The sequence below is a fragment of the Drosophila sechellia genome, chromosome X (genome assembly GCF_004382195.2).
Source record: "Drosophila sechellia strain sech25 chromosome X, ASM438219v1, whole genome shotgun sequence".
In the NCBI taxonomy this organism is placed as follows: domain Eukaryota; kingdom Metazoa; phylum Arthropoda; class Insecta; order Diptera; family Drosophilidae; genus Drosophila; species Drosophila sechellia.
The window spans coordinates 7,992,611-8,002,870 of NC_045954.1; the positions used below are offsets into that span (position 1 = coordinate 7,992,611).

The 10,260-nt window shown below is 51.7% G+C and overlaps 3 protein-coding genes across 4 annotated transcripts; 1 reads left to right on the top strand and 2 right to left on the bottom strand.

The window, feature by feature from the left end:
* Positions 1–9: 9 nt before the first annotated feature.
* LOC6620192 (C-factor) lies at positions 10–1,846 on the bottom strand. The gene is made up of 3 exons (XM_002044367.2): positions 1,467–1,846; positions 716–767; positions 10–655 (listed from the first exon to the last, which is right to left on the bottom strand). Exons 1-3 carry the CDS (start codon positions 1,590–1,592, stop codon positions 90–92), a joined length of 744 nt encoding a protein of 247 aa, XP_002044403.2. The 5' UTR covers positions 1,593–1,846; the 3' UTR covers positions 10–89.
* Positions 1,042–6,547, top strand: LOC6620193 (thioredoxin reductase 1, mitochondrial). 2 transcript variants are annotated; one of them, XM_032726813.1, is made up of 4 exons: positions 1,042–1,251; positions 4,599–4,944; positions 5,021–5,247; positions 5,319–6,547. In XM_032726813.1, the coding sequence occupies exons 1-4, from the start codon at positions 1,236–1,238 to the stop codon at positions 6,203–6,205; spliced, it is 1,476 nt and encodes a 491-aa protein (XP_032582704.1). In that variant the 5' UTR covers positions 1,042–1,235; the 3' UTR covers positions 6,206–6,547. The 2 variants fall into 2 exon arrangements, with proteins under 2 accessions (XP_032582704.1, XP_032582703.1); XM_032726812.1 differs by lacking the exon at positions 1,042–1,251 and adding an exon at positions 2,111–2,567.
* A 591-nt stretch (positions 6,548–7,138) lies between these two features.
* On the bottom strand, positions 7,139–10,206 carry LOC6620195 (NADH-ubiquinone oxidoreductase 75 kDa subunit, mitochondrial). The gene is made up of 6 exons (XM_002044370.2): positions 10,097–10,206; positions 9,701–9,888; positions 9,298–9,629; positions 8,204–9,230; positions 7,654–8,142; positions 7,139–7,594 (listed from the first exon to the last, which is right to left on the bottom strand). Exons 2-6 carry the CDS (start codon positions 9,881–9,883, stop codon positions 7,430–7,432), a joined length of 2,196 nt encoding a protein of 731 aa, XP_002044406.1. The 5' UTR covers positions 9,884–9,888; positions 10,097–10,206; the 3' UTR covers positions 7,139–7,429.
* Positions 10,207–10,260: the final 54 nt, after the last annotated feature.

A 10,260-nucleotide genomic window follows, 5' to 3' on the forward strand; every position in this document is an offset into this window, starting at 1 on the left:
CAAGAGTTTCTTGACTTTAGAAGTCCAGTTTATTCAACAACAATTAACAAACAGAAACAAAATGCAGGTAAACTAACCGCTGTCATCGTTCACCAGGCCAGCGGAGTGCCATCGTAGTTGACAAAGCCGCCGTTCTGTTTCTCGCCCAGCTTGATGATGGTCTGCACAATTTGGCCCGTGCTGGTGGGCACGTCCAAGGGGGCACTGGAGCCACCCATGTCGGTTTTCACCCAGCCAGGATGCAGACTGACGCACATGATGCGCTGCGGATACAGATCCACGCTCAGCGACTTGGTGGCCGCATTCAAGGCCGACTTGGAGGTGCGATAGGCGTACATTCCGCCGTTCGTGTTGCCCTGGATGGAGCCAAGGATCGAGGACATGTTAATAATGGCGGCACGGCCCACGCCCATCGGCTTGGATTCGTTCGCTTTGGCTGCCTTCTTTAGGAGCGGCAGACACGCCTTGGCCAGCATGATAGGCACCACTGTGTTGGTCTGCAAGGTGTCGAGCAGCTCCTGCGATCGAACGGCCGTTATCCTGGCCGATTTGGGCGCTATGCCGGCATTGTTGAAGAGCACATTGAGGCCTTGGTCCTTGGTCACGCCCTCGATGTCGGCGACTAGCTTGTCATAGGCATCGAAATTCCTCAAATCTGCAAAGAAATTATATTTATAAGTGAGAGTGTTTAGCGACTGTCAAACATTATGCTTACCAATCTCAAGGATGTGGATGTTCGAGTGCTTCTTGGCCAGATCCTCCAACTCCTGTAGGGCCAAGTTTGGAAAGACAGTGTTTGAATAAGAAGCACATTATTAGTAAATAAGAAATTATATATAAATAATTTTCCAGTTAAAATACTGTAATTTTGAGAATTGAGAGAGGCAAATTTGATATTTCATGAGAGTTTAAATAGCGCGCCCAACGAGCGCGTTAGTGCTAAAATAACCGATAGACGATAAGTGCTGCTAGTGTGACCGAACAATAGTCGGCCCAACAATCGACAAGCCGCCTATCGACGTCTCCCTTTCGCACGCTCGTACGAAAGTACAAAAGCTATTGCAAAAGTTAGCTCCGCTTATTCGTTTCGTGCTTTCGCGAGTGCCGAGAGCCGCTAAAACACGCGCTTAGCAGTTTTCCATTTCCGCTTCGACGACAACAACATTCACTACTCGCCGTTGATCCTTGTTTTCAGTCTGATTTACGTGGAGCACCTACCAACAAGCAACAAAATAATGGCGCCCGTGCAAGGTGAGTTTCACAGTTAATTCGATTCCAATGGAGCCATTCAATTTATGCATACTCATTTGGACGATTAAAAAGCGGTTTGTAGTAATAGTGGCTCTTGTGGATTGTTCGCGTAGCTTCTGTAGTTTCTGCTCGACGGTTGTGAGTCACCGGTTTTGTTGGATTACTGGATTGTCTTAGTAGAGAGACAAGGCAAAGTAGAAGAAAACATCTCTCACCTTTGCCTGCTCGCGATTCCGGCAGGTGGTAAATAGATGCTGCGGCGGTTGGGGAAGATTGAGCAGCGCCTTGACTAGGCCCAGACCCAATCCTCGATTGCAGCCGGTTATCAGGATGGAGTTCATGTTTTTTCCGAAGATCTGCGATCGAGTTGCTCGTAATCTTATCGCGTCGTACTTGAGATAAAACCAATAAAGGGCGGCACTACTATACGGGTTCCGTGTGTTCTGTGGATTTCACCAGACCCGCAGCCAGATCTCTCCGTGCTTATCAATCGACTTTACTGCCGTAACACAAGCGTGAAAATAGTGAAATGTTGGGAAAAATTTTGACGGCCGGCTGTTCCGTTCGGCCAGCAGCAGTGTTGCCAACCATCCGCGAGTTATCGATACACTTGCGCATTGCCAAACGTGCGTTTCGCACATTTCCAATTGGCATTAGGCAGAACAACTGTTTTAGTGTTCAAATCCCAAATGGAATCTCGCATTCCAATGGATGCTTCTTGATTGCAATTCCCTTTTATCCCAAATATTCGGGTTTTTGCAGTACACGCTCTTGCGCCCTCTCTCTTTCTCGCTGCTTCTGTTACGTAGCCGTTTATCGGCACCTCTGCCTGCCCACCGCTTTCGCAGCATTCCCGGCCGAACCAGCGACGTGTTTGTGTTGTGTGTTCCGCAGTCGTTTTTCTGCGCCCTTTTTGCGAATATTTTCGTTTCGCCTCCAGCTGGTAGAGAGAAACGCCAAACGGTGAAGGGGAACGACCAACAAGATGAATTTGTGCAATTCGAGATTCTCCGTTACGTTCGTGCGGCAGTGCTCGACGATTTTAACGTCTCCTTCGGCTAGCATTCTACAAAACAGAGGCTCACTGACAACAAAGGTTCCCCATTGGATTTCCAGTATTCTCAGCTGTGCCCAGCACACGTTTCAGCGAACGATGAACTCGACGGGGCAGCGAGGATCACGCGACAGTACTGGAGCTCCCGGTGGGAGTGCTCCAGCCGGATCCGGTGCCTGCGCACCACCACCCTTCCAGCATCCACATTGCGACAGGGCGGCCATGTACGCGCAACCGGTGCGAAAGATGAGCAACAAAGGAGGTGAGCGTCGATATCGATTGATATTCTGATTAGATCTTTGCTGCTGCCGCCGCAGCTGCTGCTGCTGCTGTTGCCGCCGGTTGGCAACGCGGTCGATTGTCGCGGTTTTCTTGCTTGTTGTTTTTTCTGGGTCTTCTTGTGTTTAACCGACGCCATTATGCAATAACCGTTAGTTGCCTGGCCAAAAAGTCCATTACTCTGCTCTCTTACCTGGCTTATCGGGTTTCTGCGGCACGTATTCGCCAAGGGTTTATATGCCCGCCCGGCATTTGCCGCCACACATTTGCACCGTCATCGTCAATCGTCATCGCGCACCCGCTCCAACTGGAATTGTACAGTCGGGGTCGCGCGAACAGCACTCGAAACTCGTATCATGTTGAAGTACATGATTTGCGCCATCATTGTGGGCGCCAAAAAGAGCACATCCTCTAAGTATAATGGTCAACAAAGTTCTGAATTTGTCAGTGGAATCTGTAAATGAATTGCTCATAGAAGGCATTACTCATTTGCAGATAAAACTATTACAGGGCTCATTATTTGCCTCAAAACGAAATTGCATCACATGAATTAACGAATTAATAATGTTTCTTAAATTCTATTCATACAAGTCATTTGTTTTGCCTTCAGCTGGTAAACAAATACTAATATCTATTTGTATGAGGCTAAACGTATCTGATGTTTTAATTTACTATATAATATAAATCCCACATGCCACGATCAAGTTTCTTTTAAAATTAATAATTAGCCAATCGAGCAGACACGAAGCTTCTAATTCCGAAAACAATCGGAGAATTTACTTATAGATATGGCATATTATGATTTTAAATGGTAATTGAGGGTTTAATAGGTTTCCTTAGAGCCCCAACATATGTGTGATTTTTGTCGAATGCGGTGCTCTTGAACGAATAACTCTTTGCGGAATGTTCCAGAATCGCTTTATGATGATGATGATGATTTCACCATATCAGTCGGGTGCATTTATTTCCTTTATCTGTGTGTTTCTATTTCGTATCTCTCGTATCGCCGCTCAACGAGCGCCCGCCATCGTCTTTGATCTTTCATCATCATCATTGCTAAGCTGCGTCATCCCCACTTCATTCCGCAATTAATTGCAGTGTGACGACAACAATTGTTTATTTGCACTCGCATTCGTCGTACGTAGCCACCTGATTTCCCCCTGTTCCTGGCCAGGATTAGCATTCCATCCGATAAAAGCCAACTGTTTGTGGTGTTGCCAACTAGTTTTGCGGCGTAACCATGACAAAGTCCGGCGGGTCAAAGCAAACCGAATGGGGGCGTGGGTGGACGAACGGACGGACGGTTGGGAGGCGTGGCCGGGCCGGGCGTGGCTTGGTGTGTGGCGATGTCGCTAGATGATTGCTCCACTTTGATTCGAACTCCCACTGACCCAGTGGCATGTGCCATTCGGCAGCCCTATCGCTACCTGGCATCTGAAGCCAAGGAGCTCGACGGGATTGCACGGTGCAGATTACGGATTGCAGGCGGCCAAACAGTCTTCGTTCCGCGCTTCTTCGGTCTGGATGCATCTGTTCGAATTCATACCGGCTTCCCAGTTGGTCGAGGGTGAACCACGCCACCGGAGGAGCATCTACCGATCCTCCTATCTGGACATACGACTGCGCGAGGAGTCCACCAAAGGCAGGCGGGGATTAGCCATAATCATGAGTGAAGCTAGAGAGGAAATGGAGTAGTCGGCACCACATGGCTAATTGATATCATTACTTATCACTGATAGGGATTTTCAACTAATCTAGATACTGGTTAAGAACAATAACAGACCATGCCAAAACAACATGGCTTTTGATGTTACTATCGGTGAAAAGTGTTCAAGAATACAAGGTGATTTAGCTGTGCTACGATTCGATTTCCTGACGGCTCCTCATGTTCTGTGACCTCTTGACCTCTTTAAGCCCAATTTTGGAAGTAGATTACATATTATTCTAAACAAAAGGCGATGAATCTCCTTAGAACATTATAATTAACCAAACGAAATCATTCCTTATACTCCAGGATCCTACGACTACGACCTTATTGTGATTGGAGGCGGATCAGCTGGCCTGGCCTGCGCCAAGGAGGCAGTCCTCAATGGAGCCCGTGTGGCCTGTCTGGATTACGTTAAGCCCACGCCCACTCTGGGCACCAAGTGGGGCGTTGGCGGCACCTGCGTGAACGTGGGCTGCATTCCCAAGAAGCTGATGCACCAGGCCTCGCTTCTGGGCGAGGCTGTCCATGAGGCGGCCGCCTACGGCTGGAACGTGGACGACAAGATCAAGCCAGACTGGCACAAGCTGGTGCAGTCCGTACAGAACCACATCAAGTCCGTCAACTGGGTGACCCGTGTGGATCTGCGCGACAAGTACGTGTGACTATATCTATGCATATGGCTTCCGCTCGAGAATCTCCACTAATTATACCCTTCTATTTGCGCTCAGGAAAGTGGAGTACATCAATGGACTGGGCTCCTTCGTGGACTCGCACACCCTGCTGGCCAAGCTGAAGAGCGGCGAGCGCACAATCACCGCCCAGACCTTCGTCATTGCCGTTGGCGGCCGACCACGCTATCCGGATATTCCCGGTGCTGTCGAGTATGGCATCACCAGCGATGATCTGTTCAGTTTGGACCGCGAGCCCGGCAAGACCCTGGTGGTGGGAGCTGGCTGTAAGTAGTGACTTTCATTTGCTTACATCAAATTGATGAATAACCCATTCGGTTTCCTCTCATTCACTCAGACATTGGCTTGGAGTGCGCTGGATTCTTGAAGGGTCTCGGTTACGAGCCAACTGTGATGGTGCGTTCTATTGTGCTGCGTGGCTTTGACCAGCAGATGGCCGACCTGGTGGCAGCCTCGATGGAGGAGCGTGGCATTCCCTTCCTGCGCAAGTCGGTGCCGCTGTCCGTGGAAAAGCAGGATGATGGCAAGCTGCTCGTGAAGTACAAGAATGTGGAGACCGGCGAGGAGGCCGAGGACGTCTACGACACCGTTCTGTGGGCCATCGGCCGCAAGGGTCTGGTGGACGATCTGAACCTGCCCAATGCCGGCGTGACTGTGCAGAAGGACAAGATTCCGGTGGACTCCCAGGAGGCTACCAATGTGGCGAACATCTACGCTGTCGGCGATATCATCTACGGCAAGCCAGAGCTGACACCAGTCGCCGTTCTCGCTGGTCGTCTGCTGGCCCGTCGCCTGTACGGTGGATCTAACCAGCGCATGGACTACAAGGATGTGGCCACCACCGTTTTCACGCCCCTAGAGTACGCCTGCGTCGGCCTGAGCGAGGAGGATGCCGTCAAGCAGTTCGGAGCCGATGAGATCGAGGTGTTCCACGGCTACTACAAGCCCACGGAGTTCTTCATTCCCCAGAAGAGCGTGCGCTACTGCTACTTGAAGGCTGTTGCCGAGCGCCATGGTGACCAGCGCGTCTACGGACTGCACTACATTGGCCCGGTAGCCGGTGAGGTTATCCAGGGATTCGCTGCCGCTTTGAAGTCTGGCCTGACCATTAACACGCTGATCAACACCGTGGGCATCCATCCCACGACCGCCGAAGAGTTCACCCGGCTGGCCATCACCAAGCGCTCCGGACTGGACCCCACGCCGGCCAGCTGCTGCAGCTAAAGCGGGAACGCAGCTCAGCCGCCTGGGACGCGTCGAAGCCGCTTGCTCCACCCGAATTCCCGTAGATGAATGGTTGTTGTCGCGGCCCAGCGATCGATGAGTTTAATAGTTTCGTTTAGTTTCCACAATTCACACCCACACAATAGCTCTGCGCAAGGGAGGGGCACTGGGCAGCGATGGCGGGTGGGACGACACCAGTGGAACTCCCCGCGCGACCAGCCCAACCCACGACTGCTGCGCCGCCGACATGCACTCAAAATTTTGAATTTGTTTGAACCTATGAAATTAACTATGAAAATCCCCTAAATGTACGGTTGAAGAATATAATTTTTCGCCAACAAACCTGAGTTTCAGTTCTCTGCAGTTCCCTTAAAACTTGCCTCGACCTTTGGCCCTTCCTCTGTCTTTTCAATCAGTTAAGATAGCCTACCTTCATTAGCCATGCAAATGGCTTGACTTGACCTGGCTAAATCGATTCTGTCTGCCAACCTGACAACTTGTTAGCCACCCGTCTAATTGCTAATGCCATTGTTAGGGGAATCTCGGCCCTCGGGGGCTATTAATCAGCCAAGAACGATGGCACCCTGGAGATATATGTATCAGTGGGTAATAAATGATACATTAGTGCGTGATAAAGTGTAATGGAAGCTACGAAAACGTTGTAGTTTATGACCTCAGGAATCCTCTCAAGCAAATCAAAATCAAATTAAGACAGTAACTTGATGCAATCAGTTAATAAACAACAAAGAGGAGGAATCAATAAGAATCTATAAGGAATCAGCATTAATCACATATTCAACTCAAATGTAATTGAGTATGGAATACGATTGGATGTCACGATACGAAGCGAGATGGCTATACCATGAACCAAGCGTCTTGGAATAGCCCAATATACATAAAGTGAAACCCAACACAGTGAGAAGTCGCTGTTGATATTTTTTCTATTACATTTTTATTTTGGTTTTCCTATTTCTCGTATTGAATAACACCTTTGTTTTAAACAACGTAAGACTTTTTCATTTACAACTGACGCAGCGCTGGCGCCTCTGCGGCCGCCGATCGTGCTCCTCATCCCGCTCCTGCGCTGGCTCATCCCGCGGCTCGTCCTGGTGTTTTTGTGTCCGTTAGTTAGTGGGGGCGAGTGCGGCGCGAAAGGTCGAAGGGCAGAGTTTAAAAAAAAACATTAATTAGTTATTAGTTTAGATCAGACGCGAGGGTGGGCGCCTAGATAGCCACACTCTGCTTGGCCTCGTTCTCCCGCTGCTGTTTGTTGACCGCCGATATGCACTTGGCCATGGTGGGCGAGGCGCGCGAAATGGCGTCGGTCATGAAGTAGTCGCGCAGCTCCTTTAGCTTAATATCGATGGCTCCACCGCCGATGGATTTGCTCTGCAAACAAACAAACAGTAATAAAGTAAAACGTTCAATAGAGCATTATTTCAACTTACGATAGCGCCCGCTGCTCCGGCATCGCCGGCTGGCTCCAAGTGGCCCAGGCGCGTTAGATGTGGCGCCACATCCTCCAGACGGTTGCGCAGCTCGTCCAGGTTGTCGTACGGCAGCGGCTTGCCCACCACCTCGGACAGAGCGCGCAGGATCTTCCAGTCCTCGCGAGCCATGCCCGGTGGCGAAACACCAGGCAGCGTCTGCTGTGGCCTGCCCTCCGTGTTCACGTAGATGCCCTGCTTCTCTGTGTAGGCGGCACCAGGCAGCACGGCATCGGCGATGGAGGCGCCGTTGTCACCATGCGATCCAATGTACACCACAAAGCAATCCTTGGGCAGCTGCTCGCGAGTCACCTTGCCAGCGTCGGCGTTCAACAGGAACAGCACCTTGGGCTGAGCCTTCACAGCGGTCTGCGCGCCGGCCTTGTAGCCCACATCGAGGGCGCCCACCTGGGCGGCGTTGGTCTGCAGCACATTGAAGGGGTTCCAGTTCTGCAAGCGAAGCATCAGATTAAGTATGGAATTCATGTGAGCAAAGGGATAGCAAACTTACCGGCTTCTTCAGCTTCTTGCAGTACTCGGCAACGGTGGCGTGAATGGCGGCACCATCGGCACGCTCCAACAGATCTGCTCCGATAATGATGGCCGGCTTCTTGGCACCCTCCAGAACCTTGGAGAAGGCATGAGCTCCGGAGCACACGTCCTTAACCAAAGCGGCATCGGCGCCGAGGTTCTCGTGGTCGTAGGACAGATCGATCTTGGGTCCAATCGAGGCAATCTGCAGTTCGTTGTGGACATAGGCCTTGCGCAAACGGGTGTTGACCAAAGGAGCCTCGTAACGGGGATTGGTGCCCACCAGGAGAACGGCGTCGGCCTCTTCCAAGCCGGCGATGGTGCTGTTCAAGAGGTAATTAGCACGGTTGTCGGTGCCTCCGGCAATAAATCCTTGTTCAGTGGCGACCACTTCGCTGCCCAGACGGTTCAGCAGATCCTTCAGGGCCACCTGAGCCTCCAGGTCGGCAAGTTGGCCGGAAATACCGGCAATCTGTCCACCGGCTGCCTTGACGGCCTTGGCCACGGCGATGAGGGCGCCCTCCCACTCCACGGCCTGCAATTCGCCGTTGGGCATGCGCACCATGGGAGCCACCAGGCGCTGGCGCTTCAGACCGTCGCAGGCGAAGCGCGATTTGTCGGCAAGCCATTCCTCGTTGACGTCCTCGTTCTCACGGGGCAGGATGCGCAGCACCTCGTTGGTGCGGGTGCTGACCACAATGTTGCTGCCGACGGCGTCCAACACATCGATGCTGCTCACCTTACGGATCTCCCAGGGACGGGCCACAAAACTGTAGGGCTTGTTGGTCAGCGCTCCCACGGGGCACAGGTCGATCACATTGCCCGACAGTTCGGTAAGGAAGAGCTTCTCCACGTAGGTGCCGATCTGCATGTCGTTGCCACGGCCAGTGGTGCCCAGGTCATCAACGCCGGCGATCTCGGAGGCGAAACGCACACAGCGGGTGCAGTGGATGCAGCGCGTCATGATGGTCTTGACTAGCGGTCCGATGTCCTTGTCTTCGACAGCGCTGTTAACGCATTAGGTAGAATTTCTTCAGTTTATGGAAAAGGAACTTGATGGATTATTCTCCTTACCGCTTGCCCGTGTAGTTAATGTCCGTGAAGCGGGATCGATCGGAACCGAAGGCCATGGCCTGATCCTGCAGATCGCACTCGCCGCCCTGATCGCAGATGGGGCAATCCAGCGGATGGTTCATCAGCAGGAACTCCATGACGCCCTCGCGCGCCTTGCGGGTCAGATCCGAGTTGGTCTTGATGCGCCAGCCCTTCATCACGGGCATAGCGCAGGCGGCCACTGGCTTGGGACTCTTCTCCACCTCGACGAGGCACATCCTGCAGTTGCCGGCCACGGCAAGACGTTCGTGGTAGCAGAATCTGGGTATCTCCACGCCGATCTGGGCAGCAGCCTAGGAATTGCAGGGCATAGGGGATATGGGTTTAGAAGGCGCTTCCCGCGAACCAGGGACTGGAAACCAACCTGGAGGACAGTGGTGCCGGGTACCACCTGCACGGGAATGTCATCCACAAAGACCTCGATCTTCTCGGGCGCCTTCGCCGGTGTCTGGGCCACCATGGCGCTGGTTCGCACCGCCCGGCTGGCCATCTGATGTGTGGGCGAGCCCAGAGCGCCCAGCGCCTTGACTAGCGGTGCCCGTATCATATTTTCTGCAACGAAATGGTAACCAAAAATCCGTTGCAATCGGAGGAGCCAATGAAAATTACATAAGTGTTTTGGTACGCTGGTTGGCACAACACTCCCGCATATCGATTGTTCCCGATTTGTGTGTTTTTCCGGAGTCTGCTTCTTCACTGCACCGCCACTTGCCACCTGAATGGGTATCCTGGAGGACGCCAAAAGCGGACGAAAACCTACCGAAATGCTGGAAAATATTCCTGTGATCTTTTAATGTGGAGACAACTTTTTTTTTTATCGGATTTTGCTTTGACAGACCGACCGCGTTGCCAACTGCCGCATTGACAGCTGGCCAATCGCAATAATTTATCGGTTTTTAAAATTTATTCCGTAAACAGAAATTT